General features: G+C 40.7%; 2 protein-coding genes across 3 annotated transcripts; both read right to left on the minus strand.

Moving 5' to 3' along the window:
• Positions 1-2,329: 2,329 nt before the first annotated feature.
• LOC134088364 (pregnancy-specific beta-1-glycoprotein 6-like) lies at positions 2,330-7,565 on the minus strand. 2 transcript variants are annotated; one of them, XM_062542305.1, is made up of 6 exons: positions 7,450-7,565; positions 6,462-6,597; positions 6,162-6,352; positions 5,085-5,420; positions 4,257-4,514; positions 2,330-2,982 (listed from the first exon to the last, which is right to left on the minus strand). In XM_062542305.1, the coding sequence occupies exons 1-6, from the start codon at positions 7,520-7,522 to the stop codon at positions 2,894-2,896; spliced, it is 1,083 nt and encodes a 360-aa protein (XP_062398289.1). In that variant the 5' UTR covers positions 7,523-7,565; the 3' UTR covers positions 2,330-2,893. The 2 variants fall into 2 exon arrangements, with proteins under 2 accessions (XP_062398289.1, XP_062398281.1); XM_062542297.1 differs by having other exon boundaries at positions 2,330-3,006.
• A 762-nt stretch (positions 7,566-8,327) lies between these two features.
• LOC134088386 (irregular chiasm C-roughest protein-like) lies at positions 8,328-17,287 on the minus strand. Its single transcript, XM_062542328.1, has 7 exons — positions 16,944-17,287; positions 16,423-16,692; positions 15,768-16,095; positions 14,725-14,987; positions 12,113-12,212; positions 11,146-11,409; positions 8,328-9,137 (listed from the first exon to the last, which is right to left on the minus strand). The coding sequence occupies exons 3-7, from the start codon at positions 15,889-15,891 to the stop codon at positions 9,037-9,039; spliced, it is 852 nt and encodes a 283-aa protein (XP_062398312.1). The 5' UTR covers positions 15,892-16,095; positions 16,423-16,692; positions 16,944-17,287; the 3' UTR covers positions 8,328-9,036.
• Between the last annotated feature and the right edge of the window lie 1,176 nt (positions 17,288-18,463).

The following is an 18,463-nucleotide window of genomic DNA, read 5'->3' on the forward strand; positions in this document are numbered from 1 at the left end:
AGTGAGGTGAATCACACACTAACCCAGAGCAGTGAGCTGCCTGCCCAACCAGCGGCGCTCGGGGAGCAGTGAGTGGTTAGGTGCCTTGCTCAAGGGCACTTCAGCCGTGAACTGGTCTGGGATCGAACCGGCAACCCTCCAGTTACAAGCCCCAAGCCCTAACCAGTAGGCCACGGCTGCCACAGGCTAGAATACTCGACCTTTAACAAGTATTAGTATCGATAATTTGTGCGATAATTTGAACGTTAGGCTACTGACCTTCAAGACAATTTCACAAGAGCAGTCCACCCTTGCTCCCCCCCTTGGAAAAATTAGGAAGGAGTGTTTGTAGCCTCACCCCCTCGACAAAGATATATATAGGACTTCCTGCTTTCAATGATGCAAAATGACGATTTTTACATCAATGAAAGGAAGAAAGAGGAAGAACAACATTGAAATCCGTATTTCCCCCGTCTCAGGGAAAACTGAGGAAATGATGCACAGCCATTAAAAAATATGACTGGGTTTCTAACGATACAAAAATAACAATAAAAAGCTTAACGCAAATGGGAGAAGTGTTCCCTTTAAGAACTGTAAAGAATAGATACTTTAAGACTTTTACTTAAGTGGTATGCTTAGAGATTACTTTTACTTTTCTGATCAAATAGCTATACTTTTACGTAAGTGTGGGTGTCGGATACTTTATATAGCACTGCTGGTGCAGGGCGTTGACAGCTACTTATAAAGTAAAGAAAAAAAAGAAAAAAACAGGAAATTGACACAAGAAGATTAGCACGGACTTCTTCCTAGATCTCACACTCACACACACACACACAGAGAGAGAGAGAAACGGTTGATGAAGCGAGATGAGTCATAAGAGGGTAATTTCCTGTATCTTTAAGGAGAAAAAAGATATTCATCTTATTGGTTATTCAGAGAAAAAAATGATGTTTGACGTAATGGACACGCCTATTTAGGAGTCCGGAACTTTGTACCATTTCATTCCATTTGCAAATCTCTTTATGATTCATCATGGTAACTACACTATCTTTGCACTATCTTTGTGTGTGTGTGTGTGTGTGTGTGTGTGTGTGTGTGTGTGTGTGTGTGTGTGTGTGTGTGTATACAGTGCCTATAAGTCAGAAGACTTTTTCTTAAATCACACATTCATAAATAATTGTAATTCATGTGTTATAGGCAAAACAGTTTCTTACTGTAATAAGTAACCTCTGCTGTTGTGTGTGTGTGTGTGTGTGTGTGTGTGTGTGTGTGTGTGTGTGTGTGTGTGTGTGTGTGTGTGTGTGTGTGTGTGTGTGTGTGTGTGTGTGTGTGTGTGTGTGTGTGTGTGTGTGTGTGTGTGTGTGTGTGTACGTGTGTGTGTGTGTGCTGGGGTGAGGGAGCTGTGTGTGTGAGTAAGTGACACTGTAGGTTCAGTTTTGGCTGTCATGTTGTGTACTTCCTCGCTCAGCCCAGTGCTTGGGTTTTCCCTTGTGCTCCTAATCCCAGCCCTCACCTGTTGTGCTCCACTTCCTGCCATTCTTAGTTCCCAGCCTTCTTCCCTCTCCCCCGTTCCTCAGAGCATCTGGAGCGCTCTCTCTCCCTACACCCGGCCTGCTTCTCATTTAGGCATCTGGAGGACTCTTTACATCCTGCCTGCTTCTCATTTAGGCATCTGGAGGACTCTTTACATCGTGCCTGCTTCTCATTTAGGCTCTGTGTACATTTGTTATAATTTGCTCCTGTTTCTTTGAAGCCAGATTTCAGTTTGTGTGTTTTCTTGTTTCTTCCTTTCTTCCTTTCTTTTTTCTTTCTTTCTTTCTTTCTTTCTTTCTTTCTTTCTTTGCTGTGTATTTTGCCTCATGGATTTGTGATATTGCCTGCTTGTCCAGCTTGGGATATTTCCACCTGTCTCAGTGTCTGCTTTCTGGACTTTATGTCTGCGTTTTAATTTAGCAAACGCTTTTATCCAAAGTAACCTACAAAATAGGTTATTCAGAGTGACTTGGACTTCATCGCTACGTCTTTACCAAACTCTTCTTTTATTTTCTTTACATTGATAAAAAACACAGTCATATCTCTACGAAAAAAGGAGGACAAGAGGCACTGCAAGGTTCCTTTAGTGTTAAAAATAAACAGGTGCTCTTTAGTTGTGGGTTCATCAAGAATCAAAAAAGAGAAGGGACTAAGGCACTCCGTTTAAGATTATTTACTGTTGTAGCAAGGCAAACTGACCGACGCATTTCGACACAAAGGTCTTCGTCTGGGACCAAGACGAAGACCTTTGTGACGAAAACGCGTCGGTCATTTTGACTTGCTACTGTACATCAGTAAATAATCTTAAACGGAGTGCCTTAGTCTCTTCTCTTTTTTGACAGTCATATCTCTGTTGCGATCCTCTCCATATTGCCAGCCATTTGTAATAACATTGTGAGCAATCAGTGTTCATAATGTCGCCATTTTGTTTTCTGCTCTTACGTTGGTTCTTCTCTGCTTTATGTTATTTTGCATGAAGTGTTATTGACATGGGACAATCAACAGCGTAATTTGTGAATGATTGGTATCTGTTCTTCAATTATTTGAAGAAAATACGTAAATCTGGCTCCCATAAGGTCTCGATCCAACTGATCCATCTGATCCACCTAGTATGAGCCTGACACCCAGAGGGCCTCTTCTCAAATGGTGGACAAAGTGCAGTGTCTTTCAATAAGCAAAGTGTCCTGCGCTATCATTACAGTGCGGCATGTGGGGACATATTTGCTCATAATGTTTCTCCAGCGCCGTTAAATTAGCAAATTGTTTTTGCATAGTCATTAAATTATATACTGTATGCTGTATATATAAAATTAGGCCCTTAGTCTACAGGCTGTCAGGTCTGGCCTCAGCTGGTGTCCTTCCTCGTGGAGGTGCTTTCTGGTCAGTAGGGATCATCTCTATTGCTGGGCCTCCTCCAGATCAGAATCCCTACTGCCAGGATCACAGCCAGTGCTGAAACAACCACCACACCTATTATGATCCCCCTCGAGTTGCCTTGGAGAGAGAGACAGAGAGAGAGAGAGTGAGAGAGAGAGAGAGAGAAATGGGGGAGAGAGAGAGGGGGATACATCATGAGAGTAAATAAAGAAAAACAAATGCAACTGGTCTCTGCTGGTATTCTGTCTTATAATGGAGTGACCCGGTAGTGTACAGATCAGGGATGTAGTGGTAAAATAAGAGGTAAAATATGAATTCCGTGATCAAGGTAAGGTGGACTGTGCCATGCGGTATCGGATTTTTAAAAAGGCATACAGAACACGTTTGATGATGGTGGCCAATGTTTATAACAATATCAATGGTATTAAATGATTCCTAGACTGTTGATGAGTGTGCATATTGTAGATGTGGATAATAAAATGTGATGGTTTTATGTTGCAATTGGTGAATAAAGTGTTTGGAGAGGTGGACAAACTCTCGAAAATTTCAGAGGTGAATAAACTGCATTTACTTTCGTTTAGCCTCCACTACATCCCTGGTACCGGTAGTACGTTTTTGAACATATGCTAAAGTTGACTGAAAAGAGGAATACAAAATCATCTTTTGGAAATTGATTTTAGTGCCTTAAATGTAAGTAAAATAAAAAATAAAAAATTAGGAAATATCCAACCTTTAAGGACACCAAGTTTCTTTGTGAATGAACCATAAATAAATAAATTAATAAATGTCCTTAACATACATGGTTCACAAGTATTCGTACCCTACAGTATGTAAAATTTCCAAGGCTAGTATTTATTTTTAAAGGCTAGTTATTTCGTGGATCCAGGATACAATGCATCCTGATAAAGTTCCCTTGGCCTTTGGAATTATTAGCCCCACATCATCACATACCCTTCACCATACATATAGAGATTGGCATGTTTTTTTCTAGCTGGTTTGTTCTGCATTGAGCTCAATGAGCATCAAACATTTTTGCTTACTATAACACCTAAAAGAGACAGTGGTGTATAGTATATCATTTTAAACTCCCCACACTGATGATAAGATTGCAACAGATCACTGTGAGTTACTGTAGGTCCAATTTCTGCCTTTAGTAATTAAGTGCATTTAATTAATATGCATTTTTTATATGCAACCCAAAGCATTTCGCATCCTAGTTGAGATGTTTTGAAGAAATACGAAGAGTGCCTTGGATTTCTTCAAAACATCTCAACTAACTTATGTTCAACCAAAGAGCACCTTCGCACTACTAAACAGAACGCCGAAGCCCTCTGACCATCTTCTTTGTCATTTTGCATCCTACTCACCCTTCATCTCGACTTTCACGTCCATCTTTGCAGACACTGCTCCATGTTCGTTCCTGATGATGCACTCATAAACACCCTTGTCATTAACAGTAACAGAGTCGATCAGGAGCGTATCGTTGTTGTTACCCGGTAACTCCACACCGTTGTGCTTCCACTGGAAGGAGGGGCTGGGGTTGGCATCAGCCACGCAGCTCAACTCCAGTTTGTCACCAACGCTGAAGGACATGTTCCCAGTTGAGTTCAGCACTCTGGGTTTATCTGCCAAGGGACACAGAATAAGAATGACTAAATGAGGATTATTGCGGGGAGAACAAATCAGTTATCAGATGACCTGCTGTAAGTGTTTCTGTGCAAAATAATAACAATACCTTTTTAAACTGAAACTTGACATTTGACATCGAAATTCATAGGAGTTACATAAACACAGACTTGAATCCAAAATGCCAAATGTTTTGTTTTGAGAGCAGTGATGAAAGGGGAGCTGAAATACCATAAACTGTAGAACCTTTATTCAGTGCATCAAGCAGCAATAATTCACTTTGAGAGGCTCAACTCATCACAGACCACAACTACCACCACAACTACCAGGATAAATATCAAAGTAGTCATTTATGATATTTAAAAAAAAGGAAAAAAACAAAAACAAAACAGCTAATCAGATCACAAGATGTGTGATTATAAATGTAAAACCAGGCTATCAGGTAAAGTAATTGAAATAGTTACATTACTATTATTACAACTATTACATTTAAATAGGGTAACTAAAACATTGCAAACCATTACAGTACATTTCCAAAGCAACCCCACCAACAATTTCCAAATACCTACCTGATATCAGCCGGATCGATTTTGATCTGATGACAGGAATGGGCTCAGCTGTGTTCATATCCAGATGAGCTGCACAGCTGTAGGAGGCTCTGTGGTCCTCTCTGGAAGCTGTGATACTCAGAATAGTGTTCACAGTGACGTCCTGAGATGGATCGCCCTCAATAGTGAACTGAGTGAAGCTTGACTGTTCCAGCTCGTCGTCCCCTCTGAACCATATGACGGTGAGGTTGTTCACTGGAGCCACACTCTGAACCTCACACTGCAGCGAGTACTGCTGCCCCACAAGCACTCGGCCGGTGTGGTTTACTAAGCGAAGGGTCACAGTCCGAGGAATTTCTGTAGAAAACACACACACGCACACACACGCGCACGCACACACACACACACACACACACACACACACACACACACACACACACACACACACAGTCATGAGTGCAAAGGAAGTAACACACAAGGTACATGGGTAAGGTAACATAAACAGATAAACGAAAAACACAGGTACAGTACATGGACAAAGCGAATGTCCATGTAGCCTGCCAATGAGGGGGGAAGAGCTGGGGAAGTCAATGAACAGTAAAAAGTACTTTTGAAGGGGTGGGTTTTGAGGGCCTGTTTACAGTATGATATGGTGTTTAAATGTTTGATATGATCAGGGAGGGTAAGTGACAAATACATCTCTCCTGGTTAGCACTATATGCAGGACTCAATAGCAGTTGTGGTGACTCAACTGCGCCTCCTGCAGGTACTAGCATGTCAGTGCAAGGGCTCGGTTGAGCTGGGCCTCATTAGGCTAATGCCATTATTGTGTGTGCCACCTGTATGTGAAGGTGGGGCTATAAAAAGGTCTCTCTCTCACACACACACACACACACATTCACTCACTCACTCGCTCTCTCAATCTCTCTCATTCTCACTTACTCTCTCTCTCACACATACTCACTCACTCACTCTCTCTCTCCCTCTCTCTCACACACATACACACACACTCACTCACTCATTCTCTCTCTCACACTCACATTCACTCTATCTTCATTTCATTTTTTTTGCTAAATTTCCAATAAATCACTCACTCACTGTAAATGACAATCGGTAGATAGGTCTGGCACTCTGAGTCTTCTCCGTAGTCATTCGTCATGGTGTACTTGTGCAGGGTTTCATTATCGTGGTTGGTGTAGTTGTACACGGTGCACGGTACACCTGTCCCCACTCCCAGTGTCCAGTCGGTGACCCTGTCCACGCTCCAGGCCAGCTGCTGTGTGTTGTACCTGTTAGAAATTATATATTTAGGGCCCGAGCACCGAGGTGCGGCCGCTGTCCATGGTTGGAGCTCAGATGGTAGCTCAAATAATACTCATAAAATTATTACTATCATACCTCTGGGTGGCTCCCGCGGATGCTTCCCATCTTATCATGGTGGCATTGTACCGAGTGCGGCAGGTTGCGGAGGCTGGATCGCCGTACTTCACCACCAGACTCGGCGGGTCGATCAGCGGTTTCCAACACTCCTGACCTGCTCCAACACACACGCACACACACACACACACGCACACACACACACACACACACACACACACACACACACACACACGAAAAGAGAAAATCAGTCTCATGTCTAAAAGCAAACGCTTTTCCGCTTGTTTTCTGGAGGAGCAATGAACTGACTCTACCAGCGCGTGACAGGAGGATAAGATTATGCCATGATCAATAACCTCTGTCATGTCATGTAACTCTCAGACTTGATCTTTAAATGGTTGCACTGTCACTGCCCAGACTATAACAGGAACAAACTCCAACAAACTGCAACAGTTAGGTCAGTGTGCCCCATCACTGTTGATCTTGTCTCCGTCTTAGACTCAGTCATTTCTCTCCCACCTGGACAGCACACAGCATTTTATTTTTTGTTTTAGTTACACGTCAGCACTAATACCAGACTCTCACAAATAGGAATGCTCTGAACATACAGTATAACTTAAATTGAATTCAAATTGTTTTGATCAAAAAGCACTGGTCCATAGGCCTATCTCAACTTACTGTAAATGCAAGACAGACAGTCACCATATTTGGTCCTCCGACATGATCATCTGAAACTGCAGCACACAGACGCTGGAATTTGCTTTCACTTTGGCTAACCTTGTGTGATAGGGACACACTTCTGCTGTTGCCTAGCAGCTCGTGTTGAGAGTCATGTAGAACCATCAAATTAGCCAACATGGCAAAGGCAGTTACAATGCTAATCATACTGTAAGCTAACATCCACAATGCAAAAAACTCCGGACATGCAAGCCAGGAAGTGAGGTCAGTAAAAGACAGAATAATGTCTCTCTTACATTTATTATATGAGTAAAATATGAAGAGGTCATACCTGAAACATAAAAGTCCCCTGAACATAGGAGGGAGATCCAGAGAAGTTGTTGAAGGAGAGTGAAAAACTCCATGTTTGTTTTCAGATCGGTGAGTGAGTGCTGTGAACAACTGGGAAAGCTGACAAACCGGAAATTTGTTGGCCAAATGAAGGTTGGTCCACACCCCTTCCTCAGATTATATTGATACATCCCTGAATCAGACACACACAAACACACACACACACACACACACACACAGAGAGAGAGAGAGAGAGAGAGACAGACAGACACACACACACACACACACACACACACACTTTTTTCTCTGAAGAGCTTAGACCCACATGCAAAAATCCATTTCAACTTAAAAATGTCCTTTATATTGCCATAAATAATTGCATTTTCTCTCTAGATTCCTATCAAGGAAATATATTATCTGGAAGTCACAGCAGAAATCATAATTAAGCTGTCTGCCCCTCATCCTCTGGGTCACTCCTTTTGAGACATGAGAGTATTACAATCAAAACCTATGCTGTTTCTCCCAGCTGTAATGCATTTAAATATAATAAAATAGAATATAAATATATTTAAATAGTTTATGTCCTGATGTTCTTTATGTTGATAAATATGTGTCCTCACATTTACAGTCGTAATTATAGTCGACTATAATTGCTAGTGCTGCTAGTGCTAAACAATCATTGACTGTCACAGTACGATATGAAGCCTAAAGCAGCTGGACAAAGAAAACCTCAGGCATTGTAAGTGAAATAATATGAAATAATATAGCTAAAATAATGTAATGTAATAAAAAATAGATAACAGATTATACAAGTGTGCTCCCTTTTCAGGATATCAACCTGAAGGGACAGGCTAGACCCAATAAGCAGAAACTAACAAGTTGGGATGAAAAGTGGAAAAGGTTTATTTCACATAGGGCAATAACACACAAAAACAGATGGCAGAGTCCAATAGATTCTATAATAGAACGCCGGTCATTATTGGGAAAATAAGTCCCGACAGCCAGGACAAACAGGACCCCGATGTGCCAGCAGAGAGAAAGAGACACAGAGAGAGAGAGAGATAGAGATTCACTAAATTACATATCCTCTGACACAAACAAATTTCTGTTCACTCTCTATACATATTTCAATAGTAGTAATAGGTTGCAATAAATTAAACAAACATGAACACAGATGTATTAAGGCACATTAACAGAAATGTAGTGTCTGCGTACAGTAATGGTCAGTCATCACTGTGGGTCTTGGGTCTGATATGGGACCTTTGATAAACTCAGCTGAAGCCAGGAGAAGAGTCTATGTCTCATGGAGGGGCTATTATGGAATCACACTCTAAAGTGCTGTATGTGTGCACACTGCACAACTTGAATAATTAGATGTGTAAGTGCAGTTCATGTTTGTAATACTAATGATAGCTTATAGAAATCCTTTTCATGAAAACATTTTTTACAAATAATTTCTACTATCTGAAGTTGTGATATACTGTACACATATTTATTTTATACACAACTTTTGAGTCTGATTTTGATTCCATACTCTCTTGTCACTTCTTGAAGCGCTTCCACCGGATCATTCCCACCAGCGGCGCTCCTATCTTCTGCTGAACAGCCAAATCAGAATCACCATGGCCAGGATCAGGAACAGCACGGCAACCACTACTATGCCAATGAGGGCTCCTATCTGGATGCCAGCTAGAGAGAGAGAGAGAGAGAGAGAGAGAGAGAGAGAGAGAAAGTCAGTGAAGAGAAGATAGAGGATAAAAGCGCCCATAAGTGGTTAGTGCTAAAGGGCACATGTTGGGTTAACGAAATGTTTAATTAATGTTAGTTAATATGTAGACAATTCAGTGAAAATATACACATTTTGAAAAGTATAACTCTAACTGCACGACAACAACATTAACTGCCGTTTCTGTGAAGATCGCTTTTCAAAACACAACTGAGTAATGTCATCATGAAAGGGAAGAAAGTACTATGTAAAAGAGCAATTGTCAGGTTACATTTGTAATTAAGATTAAAGCTAGACTATGCAGGTTTAGGTATTTTTTGGCGAATGTAGAGCTCCTTCTAGAGTTGCAATGTATTTACATGTTACTCTGCTATTGTAAATAGTTAACTTCTTACAATTTATTCCCCCTGTACACAATCCTTTTGTTGTGGAGGTGAAGGATTAACGAAGCTGCATTGCTGGTTTTCTCAGTAGGAACTCGTTATGAGTACATGTACGCTGTATGCTATGCTATGTGAACGATTCGCCTATTACAAGTTAATTTACAGAATTGGCTTTGTAAAGGTGAAAATCTTGTATAGTGTACCTTTAATGCAAAATAGTTATTTGGATGTCCTCTGGCTAAAAACCCTCCATATTCCCATATACTTATTTATGGATCTTTCTTGGCACAACTCCCTATGATGTCATCACAATTGTGTTTTGAAATGCTGACTGTTAATGTAGTGAATAAATGGTTGTAAATGCTGTCGTAGTATTTAGAGTAATAAAAAATATGTATATCTTCACTGATTTATGTACACATTAACTGACATGAATTAAAAATGTTGTTAGTCTGACATTTGCCCTTTAGGCCTTCAACACCTCTACTACAGCATACTGTACCTCAGGTCTTATCATCACCTATTTATTTATCATCATGATTCCTGAAAGCTGTTTCTATAACCTGTAAAAAAAAAATGCTTCAACAGCACTTTCATCTGCTATCTGCACACTGTCACAGTTAGATGTGAAACTGCATTTCGTTATACTGCTCCCCTCCCAAATACAGTCTGAATGAGCAGGAGATGTGTTAAGATATACAGTAGTTTTGGCTATGAAGCCAAAAAAGAAAAGCCCTTAAGCTGTTCTTAATCGTTTATAATGGTTATGCAAAAAAAACCTAATCCTAACCCTATAACCCTAGGAGACGCATAGTCATGGTCCTAAAAAAAAATGATTTGTGAAAATGTATTAAAATGGTGGATATAGCGTTTTGGAAAATAACTCTTCCACATTGTGTCTGCCTCCACACTGCCTGACATAGTGCAGGCTCTCAGGCAGAGATTTTCTTTGGTCACACAACAGATTTTCTGGTCCTCGCTGGTGTAATTAAGCTACAGGAAGTGAGCTATACCGGATGTTTACAAGGGATATGCTTCCGTCTAGTCTGCTCGCAGTGATCGGCAGATGCCATGCTTAGTGACCGAGTAAAGCTTACACTCTGCCTGCGCCGTCGCTGTTTACATAAAAGTAGTATACAGTATATACTCTTTTGATCCTGTGAGGGAAATTCTGCGCCGTCGCTGTTTACATAAAAGTAGTATACAGTATATACTCTTTTGATCCTGTGAAAGAAATTCAGTCTCTGCATACAGTATATCCCAATCTGTGAATTAATGAACACACAGTGAGGGCGAAGGACACACTAACCCGGAGCAGTGAGCTGCCTGCTCAACAGCGGCGCTCGGGGAGCAGTGAGGGGTTAGGTGCCTTGCTCAAGGGCACTTCTTTAGCTGCTGACTGGTCGGAGATCGAACCGGTAACCCTCCGGTTACAGGCTCAAAGTCCTAACCAGTAGGCCACGGCTGCCACATATCACAGAGTTACTCACAGTAAATGGTGATGGGTATTAGTCGAACACTACCCATATTCAGAATTGGCATAGCAGATTATACTGTAGCCTACATAAAACATTACAGAGTTACTCACTGTAAATAGTGATGGGTAGATTAGTCGAACACTGCCCATATTCAGAGTTGGCGTAGCAGATTATTCCACCCTCTAAGTCAGTAATGCTGGACACATTCCACACCAGCCTCTGCGCGTTCTCTTGGCTGGTAGCTCCCACGGGTGCTTCCCAGCCAATTAGATCTGCCTTGTACTCAGTGCGGCAGGTTGCCGTGGCTGGACCTCCATACTTCACCACTAAAGCAGGAGGTTCGATGATTGGCTTCCTCCCAGTACAGTTCTGACCTGTTCAAAAAAAATAAAAAATAGAGACAAAAACATTAAGAAGAGAGGGGAAAAAAGAGTCTTATAGAACCAGACTGTTCATGAAACATTCTCAGAAGGTTAATTTTAGCATCTAACATTAGCTCTACCCTCACATTCCCAACACTAAACTCTATGGTGCAATTGCTCTGTCGCTAGTTTGGAGTTTTCAAACTCCAACTCCCAATTCCAACTCCAGTGTAAAACCGTGTTAAACTCCAAACTAGCGACAGAGCAATTCCTTCTATGTGCTTTTAATGGATCTCTCATTATCAATGGCCTCTTTTGTAACGTAAACATCATCTGTCACCCAGACAGTCTAGTGTCCATGAGGCTTGTTAGACGGACTTACTGGCTCCTCCTGGGAAACACTATTAGCTCTGCAGAATCACTGACCAAATCTTAATCTTCATCATAGTTTTCCGTTCCGTTGTCATAAAGAACAAGTTCATTCATTTGAACAACACTACCTCGGGAGTTACGGTAACCCCGAGATAAAGCTGAAAAATGATCAACTTGACAAATAGGCGGGTATACAGTACAGGGATGCTTTTTTCCCCTGCTTTCATCAGTATTTGATGAGCACAAATACACATGTTGTGTTCAATCATCTGAGATATCACGGGAGAGACTTGCAAGAAACGTTCCTTCTGGAATGTATTATTCGTCAGTAAATCTGTCTTACCTGATACATGAACGTCCACAGAACACAGCAGAGATATCCATACAAGTCCCAGAAGGAGAGGGAACGACTCCATGTGCTCAGTGCAGGTTTGCTTGAACGTCTGTTAAAACTGAAAGGGGAAACTCGTAAATGAAGTTTGGCCCACACCCCTTCCTGAGATTATTATAATGCATCTCATCACACACATACACACACACACGTCCGCGCGCGCACGCACACACACACACACACACACACACACACACACACACACACACTCAAAACACATACACACACGCACACACACATACACACAACACACCTTCACACACACACACACACACACACACACAAACGTGCCTACTTATCTCACTAAACTCACTGCTCATTTGGACATCAAGATTACATCTCCATAGGAATTTTACTCTCTCTCTCCCTCCCTCCCTCTCTCTCTCTCTCTCTCTCTCTCTCACACACACACACACACACACACACACACACACACACACACACGGTCATGTTAACCCAGTGGACTATAGGGGCTGTAGCCTGGGACCACTAGGGGGCTTAACAACATGTCGACCACAGACAAACTAACGTGAAAATGTCCAACTGTAGGAAACGATGGCCAGCATGTAGCCTAGCCTAAGCCTACCCACGAACAAGTGATCCGGTAGTGTACCGGTGGTGTGTGTGTGTGTGTGTGTGTGTGTGTGTGTGTGTGTGTTACTGAGGGCTAAAGGACTGTATGGAAATGAGGATTTGTGTTGCTTGGGTGGCGTCAGTTAAAACACCGGTTGAAGCAGTAGTTTCTTTATTTTCTCTTCCAACAGGTTCCACACAACAGTGTGGATGAACTTATACATATAGGAATGTGTGGTTTTGTTGTCATGGACGCACACAACTTCAACTTAAAGGTAGTAAACTCACTCTGTATTAATCTCTATAAAGCTAACGTCATGACTGCAACTCTCTGGTAACACTACTAACGTCTGATAAAACTAACATGAGACTGCATAGGGGAGCGTCGCTAGGCAACCACACCTCAACAAAATAAGAGTCTTTCATACAGTGTGGGTGTGTTTGTGTGTGTGTGTGTGTGTGTGTGTACAGTATTTACTCTTCATATATTTTTGCTTACTATAATACCTAAAAGAGTAGGCATTTCAAAACTTTTGACCAGTAGTGTCTAACACATCAAAAAGTGTACTGTATACACAGTATATCAAACTCCCCACACAGATAGTAAGATTGCAACAGATCACTGTGATTTGTAGGTCCAATCTCCACCTTTAGTAAATGAGTACATTTTATTTAAATGTTTTTTTATATATATATTTATCCCAAAGTGTTCGTTTCACATACAGACATCAGAACATAAACAAATTAGCCAACAATTACAAAGAAATATACAAAAAAAAAAGATGCTGAACAGAACATCCTGACTCGACAGCATATCCATAACCTAGCACTGACATTATCACATGAACTAACAAATTAGCAAATAACAAAATAAAAATAAAAAGCGAAAACAGTTACTTGGTCAGTCCTACATTAAACAACACAAGGTGTTTTTGAACAGTCCAATCAGCAAAGCTGCAATGTAAGCATTTACATGATATGACAGGCCAATTGAAATGCATTCCATTCAAATAGCTGGGTGGCTATACGACCGCTACAAACTTCCATTTTCAAAGCAATAAAGGCTGCTTATAATAACTTAATATTGTGCATATTATTGTTGATATTGTGCTATTAATGTAGCTCAAACCAACATGGCTGGTAAACAAGGCTGACAAAAGGGCATTATGACCACTACTGTACGCTTTAGAAATGCTTTAAGAGCCTAAAACTGCTCTTAAAGTGACAATGCAAATAGTATTTCTTCAAAAAAGAACAAGAAAACACAATGGTCTATAAATTATAGGCCTTCTAAAAATCTAAAAATCTTACTCACATCTAAAATGCTGAGTAATACACACACATGTGTGCGCGCACACACGCGCGCGCACACACACACACACACACACACACACACACACACACGCTCACACACCCCCTTTATCTCTCCCTCACAGGGATGTGTCTGATGGCCTGTTGCTCTAATCAAACTAACTTTAACAGTCAACACAGTCAACACAGACACTCTTAGAAAAAAAAAGGTACTATAGAACCAAAAACCATAATTCATATATGCCACCCCTAAATGGTTCTTTAAAATAATGTTTAAAAACACAATGGTCTATAAATTATAGGCCTTTGATTTTACTTTAGCAAAGTATCCAGCAAATTAAGTAATTAAGTAATGTCAAGGTAACATTAGGTTGATGCAGATACACACACACACACACACACACACACACACACACACACACACACACACACACACACACACACACACACACACACACACACACACACACATATTTTTTCACTTGAGTAATCATCTGTAACACAGATTGATTTTGTTACGTAGCCACCAGATCAGACCTGCTGTTATAATGACCACTACACCAATTATGACTCCACTAGGGTTGCCTAAGAGAGAGAGAGAGAGGCAATGACGACAATAATGGGTTGCTAAAAACAGTATGAAAAGAAGAAAAGACGGTTTCTACATCCTACTCACCCACCGTGTGGACTGTCACGTTCACGTTCACGTTCACGTCCATCTTTGCAGACACTACTCCTTGGTCGTTCCTGATGATGCACTCATAAACGCCCTCGTCATCAACAGTGACAGAGTTGATCAGGAGCGTTTCGTTGTTGTTACCCGGTAACTCCACACCGTTGTGCTTCCACTGGAAGGAGGAGCCGGGGTTGACATCATCCATGCAGCTCAACCCCAGTTTGTCACCACCGCTGATGGTTATGCTGCTTTGCACGCCGAGTTTATCTGCCAAGGGTCAGGGGAACGAAGAATAAGAATGAACAAGTTATTATAAGGATATTGCGGGGAGAACAAATTAACTATCAGGTGACCTGTAAGCTTCTGCGTATATTTATTACAAATATTTACATTTTCAAATTGAACCTCACACAAAGTCATCATAAACACAGACTTGACTTGACACAGACTTGCAGAACAGTCGCATGAAGGAGGAGCTACAATATCACAAATTGTCACTATATAATTATGCAGTATATAATAGTCTTGACTAGTTATTTCTTGACTAGCATTCATCTACTGTACTGGCTATTTCCAAAGGCTCGTTTAGAACATGCTCGTTAATACTTTGTTAATACCTCCTGTAGGCTTCTGGACCAGTCAGCAATCAAAGCATTTTTACAGCATTGATAGTCACATTTCCTTCCTAGTGCTAACAGTATTGGATATAATTCTCAGTGCTAAATCATTACATATTTAAAAAGCTCTGTGGTCATACCATATGTGAGGAACATTAGCTTTTTTTCTTGTCTGTCATGCCCTCTATAGCTTTTCTCCTTCAATCTTTTTTGTCTTTCTGTCTTTGTTTGTAAGTGAAGTTTGTGCTGTATATGCACAAAATATTGCAATAAAATAGTAACAAAAAGAAACATTAGCTTAGTATTACTATTTGATTTCAGTTTAGAAAGACTTACATCAGACATTTCAGGTCAAAGACATACCTAATCGCAGAAACATTTTCATACAAACTGTATAAAGACTCTAAATCATTATCATTAATCGACCTACACAATACTTCCAGTCGGACACTATTAGATCTGGTGACAGGAATGGGCTCAGCTGTGTTCATATCCAGTTGGGCAGCACAGCTGTAGGAGGTATTGTGGTCCTCTCTGGAAGCTGTGATTTCCATAGTTGTTTTCAGTGACGTCCTGATACTGATCGCCCTCAACAGGGAACTGAATGAGTGCTGAACGTTGCAGCTCGTCGCCCCCTCTGAACCAGATGACGGTGAGTCTGTTCACTGGAGCCACACTCTGAACCTCACACTGCAGTGAGTACCGCTGCCCCTCCACCAGTGGACCAGCATCGCTAAGGACTACATTCTCTGGCAATTCTGTACAGAAACAGACACACACACACACACACACACACACACACACACACACAAAATCAGATGAACTGCATTTTTATATTTGTTTCCTTAAAAAATTATAACAGTATTTTGAGTTCCCATGAAATGTTACAAGTTTGTCTATTCTGAGGCAGTAAAACAATCAAACAGTCAGTTATCAAACAGTCAGTTATTATTTTGTTGATATAGAAATTATCAACAAAATGAAATTAACACAGATTCTTTTAAAAAAAAAAAAAAAATACTTTGAATATGCGATATTTAATCATAATCCTGGACTTCTTAATATGAAACAACAAATTCACTCACTGTATATGGTGATGGGCATATAAGTCTGACATTGTCCATAGTCAGAGACGGCGAAGCATGACATGTCTCCATTCAGTGACCAGTCAGTGACGCTGTCCACACTCCACACCAGCTGCTGTACGTCCTCTTCCTGTTTTGCTCCCACTGGTGTCTCCCAGCCCATCATGAGAGCACTGTACTGAACTCGGCAGGTTGCTGTAGCTGGACTTCCGTATCTCACCACCAGAGCAGGAGGGTCAATCACTGGCTCCTTCCCAGAACAGCCCTCACCTGGTAAAAAAAAAAAACAGGAAAACAACAAGCAATGAGGCAATTAAATATTAAATATGCTTTACATAAACTGCAGAATAAATGAATGGTATATATATTATGATAATAATAATATAATAATAATAACAGAGAGAGAGAGAGAGAGAGATTGTTATGTTGTTCTTCAAGCCACATGAAATGAAATGCTCAACTTCACCAGTAAGGAAGCGAGGTCTGGGAAAGAGAGACACAGAAGTGAAAAACTGTCTGACCTGCTACACCGAAGTCAACAGGACACATAAGGGAGATCCAGAGAAGTCCAAGAAGGAAAGTGAAAGCGTCCATGTTTGTGTTCGGAGGGTGACGAGCCAACATGAGTGCAGGGTTGCTGAAACGACTCAATGAACTGATCAGTCCTGCCCCCTTCCTGGAGTTAGAGCGACACATCTAAAATGCTGAGCACACACGCTCACACACACACACACACACACACACACACACACACACACACACACACACACCCTTTATCTCTCCCTCACAGGGATGTGTCTGATGGCCTGTTGCTCTAATCGAACTTTAACAGTCAACACAGACACTCTTAGAAAAAAAAAGGTGCTATAAACGTAGAACCAAAAACCATGATTCATATATGGCACCCCTAAATGGTTATTTAAACTGTTTTGAAGGGTCCATCAAAGGAACCTCTAAGGGCTCTTTAAAGGGACACTTCACCGATTAGCATTAAGCTTTGTATCTTTAGAAAACCAGTCATGTTTTTCAGTCATGAAATACGTATTTCTCCCATCTCAAGGCAAACTGAGGGAATGATGCACGACCATTCAAAAACATGACTGGTTTTCTAAAGATACAAAGCTTAATGCTAATCGGTGAAGTGTCCCTTTAAAAAGGTACACTTTAAGAATAATAATTTTCATATTTTTTTTTTTAAAACAATTATATATTTTTAAGATTTGTTGCCTCGAGGCAACATTATAGTGTCCCTTTAAAGCCTGAATGGCTCTACAGTATATAGCACCCCTAAGAGTGTACTGTAGCAAAAAAACACAGGCTGTTACAATCTGCTAACATTTAACAGCTAACACTTAACCTCACACACAATTAACTCAGTTCTACAGTATACAGCACCCCTAAGAGTGTACTGTGGAATAAAAACACAGGCTGTTACAAGCTGATAACATTTAACAGCTAACACTTAACCTCACACACAATTAACTCAGTTCTACAGTATAGCATCCCTAGAGTGTACTGTGGCAAAAAAAAAACACAGGCTGTTACAAGCTGCTAACATTTAACAGCTAACACTTAACCTCACACACAATTAACTCAGTGTCACAGTAAACCTCACAAATGACGAATACATTCCTCAAATACTGTATTATGTCAAATATACTTCTCTCTGTATCTCTGTCTTACTATAGCGTGCCCTCAAAGGAACTCGGCATATTTAGTCTTCTCTCTCACCACTAGATGTCAGTAAATCTAACATAGTGAACTTTACTAACACTGGCAGAATATTGACATGATTCAGGTCCAACAACGTGTGTGTACGAGAATAAGACCTCAGGAAACTATTTAGCTTGTAACATCAGACAAACAGAAGACTGACTAATGATTGCCATTCAGACACATTAAAGTGGGGAACTAAATACCAACAAGAGGATTGTAATATCACATCTGTCATTAACTAGTAAACAAGATGACACACATACCTTTGTTTCCAATTAATTTATTGTAGATTGTATACTCCAACTTAATTCTTGCATTTGCTTTT

Source organism: Sardina pilchardus, chromosome 1 (assembly GCF_963854185.1).
Source record: "Sardina pilchardus chromosome 1, fSarPil1.1, whole genome shotgun sequence".
NCBI classification, from domain to species: Eukaryota; Metazoa; Chordata; class Actinopteri; order Clupeiformes; family Clupeidae; genus Sardina; species Sardina pilchardus.

Excerpts from the sequence above, each read along its gene's own strand:
- LOC134088364 (XM_062542297.1), bottom strand. The coding sequence starts at position 7,522 with ATGGAGTTTTTCACTCTCCTTCAACAACTTCTCTGGATCTCCCTCCTA. Across the intron at positions 6,598-7,449 it reads AGGGGACTTTTATGTTTCAG|GTCAGGAGTGTTGGAAACCG; the intron begins GTATGACCTCTT and ends GTGTTGGAGCAG. Across the intron at positions 3,007-4,256 it reads CGTGAAAGTCGAGATGAAGG|GCAACTCGAGGGGGATCATA; the intron begins GTGAGTAGGATG and ends TCTCTCTCCAAG.
- LOC134088386 (XM_062542328.1), bottom strand. The coding sequence starts at position 15,891 with ATGGAAATCACAGCTTCCAGAGAGGACCACAATACCTCCTACAGCTGT. Across the intron at positions 14,988-15,767 it reads TGTCCGACTGGAAGTATTGT|ATAAACTCGGCGTGCAAAGC; the intron begins GTAGGTCGATTA and ends GACCCTTGGCAG. Across the intron at positions 11,410-12,112 it reads TGTGGACGTTCATGTATCAG|GTCAGAACTGTACTGGGAGG; the intron begins GTAAGACAGATT and ends TTTTTTGAACAG.